At 31.2% G+C, this 1,690-nt stretch overlaps 1 protein-coding gene across 1 annotated transcript; it reads right to left on the bottom strand.

Annotated features, from left to right (window-relative positions):
• Positions 1 to 312: 312 nt before the first annotated feature.
• LOC107846242 (hyoscyamine 6-dioxygenase) lies at positions 313 to 1,399 on the bottom strand (the record flags this gene model as incomplete). Its single annotated transcript, XM_047404527.1, has 2 exons — positions 1,153 to 1,399; positions 313 to 623 (listed from the first exon to the last, which is right to left on the bottom strand). Coding segments are annotated over exons 1-2 (503 nt in total), but the record flags the coding sequence as incomplete, so codon positions are not given.
• Positions 1,400 to 1,690: the final 291 nt, after the last annotated feature.

The following is a 1,690-nucleotide window of genomic DNA, read 5'->3' as shown; positions in this document are numbered from 1 at the left end:
AAGCTTTCAATTATTACCATAAGTAGTAGTAATAAGAAATAATTTTCTTAGTTCAAGACAGCTCTTACTAGCTCGAATCGAAGAATCAATGTATTTGTTCTTGTTTTTTTTCCTCTTAAAATAGCCGCGGCCTTTGAACCCCTTTAAAGCAACCATTATTCTAGAGTTTCAATTTCTACAAACGTTTACTTGTGAAAATTGAAACTCCATAACAACAAATATTTTTCAAAGATAAAATCAAAAAATATCAGTTCACACAGTTTCATTTGCGTTATATACGTATACATATAACGAGCAATGTATATAATATACCTATATTTTTGTGGGTTTTCAGGCCAAGAATTGATGACATCTTGAGTGAGAGGATGGCAACCATGTCCAAAAGTATCTTTCCAAAAAACTGTTTCTTTCTCATTAGTTTTTGAACCATTTTTCTTTGGTGTGTATTCTTTTTCAATGTAAAGTTTTGGCCTTTGGTCAATTGATGGTTCAAAGTCACTTAAGCTCTCATCATCTTTATTCTCAACAAACTTTGCTTTCTCCTCAATTGGAAGATAGAAAAACTCTTTGCAAACTGCTAATGCATCAGCCATTAGGCTTTCTGAAACTCCATGGTTGATCACCTGTTACAATAGGTAAAAATTCAGTTACACCAAAATAATTTTAAAAGATAATTTTTTGACTTTATTATTCTAATGTGTGAAGTTCAGTGGTCATATGATAAATTGATCCTAGGGGATCATTTGGTTCATTGGATCATAAAAGATAATAATTCCCAGATAAAACATGATGAAAAATTCCTGCTAATTATATATTCTCCGTGGGATGTATTATGTATCTCGATAGACCCAAAATTCAAAAAAATATATCGGGAGCTAATTATGTATCTTTACAAAGAAAACAATGCGTCTTCATTGGATGTATCGAAAGCTAATTATGTATCTCGACAGACCCCAAATCGTGTTTTTCAGTAATTGTGCAAAATGTCGAATTTTTCTGTAATTAAACTCCAAACTGTCGGGATCTACGTTGTTTTCGAACCTCAAGGTAGATATCAAAGCTTAACAATTTGGGAGAAACCAAAAGGAAACAAAAGTATGATAAACATATCGAGATGTATAATAACAAGAAAAGAGATACAATATATTTAACCTGAAAGAGACCAAACTCAGCTGAAGCTTTGATGATTTGTTGAATAGAATGATTTGAAGGTTGTGATAAATCAATAACTGGAATATGTTTACCAATTGGTACATCTGCATTTACCCTTTTCTCTAATGGAACTACATATTTATTTGGAATTGAATCTACTTCTGATGACCAACTTGAAACTAGTGATGCCATAATTAATTTAATTAAAATTTTCTACCTCTTAGAGAGTAATAATACTATATCTTAGGTATTGGTAATTGCTTTATGAGGATACTAGGCTGTGTTCTGAACTTATTTATAATGATTGGTATATAGTATATAAATTAAATAATTCTATTTGTGTGAGCTCATAAACATTGTCGATTTCAAGTCCGAATATAAAAGAGGAGGGCTGTCGAGGGTCAACTAGAAACAATCTCTCTAACACATAAAGATAGAGACAAGACTGCGCATACATTTTACTTTCTTAGACTTCTCTTGTGAAATTACATTTTTTGACATAAATCCCGACAGTTTGGAGCTTAATTACAGAAAATTT

Source organism: Capsicum annuum, unplaced genomic scaffold (assembly GCF_002878395.1).
Source record: "Capsicum annuum cultivar UCD-10X-F1 unplaced genomic scaffold, UCD10Xv1.1 ctg61571, whole genome shotgun sequence".
Taxonomy (NCBI): domain Eukaryota; kingdom Viridiplantae; phylum Streptophyta; class Magnoliopsida; order Solanales; family Solanaceae; genus Capsicum; species Capsicum annuum.
The sequence above is the reverse complement of the archived record's forward strand: the minus strand, read 5'-3'. Positions and strand labels throughout refer to the sequence as shown.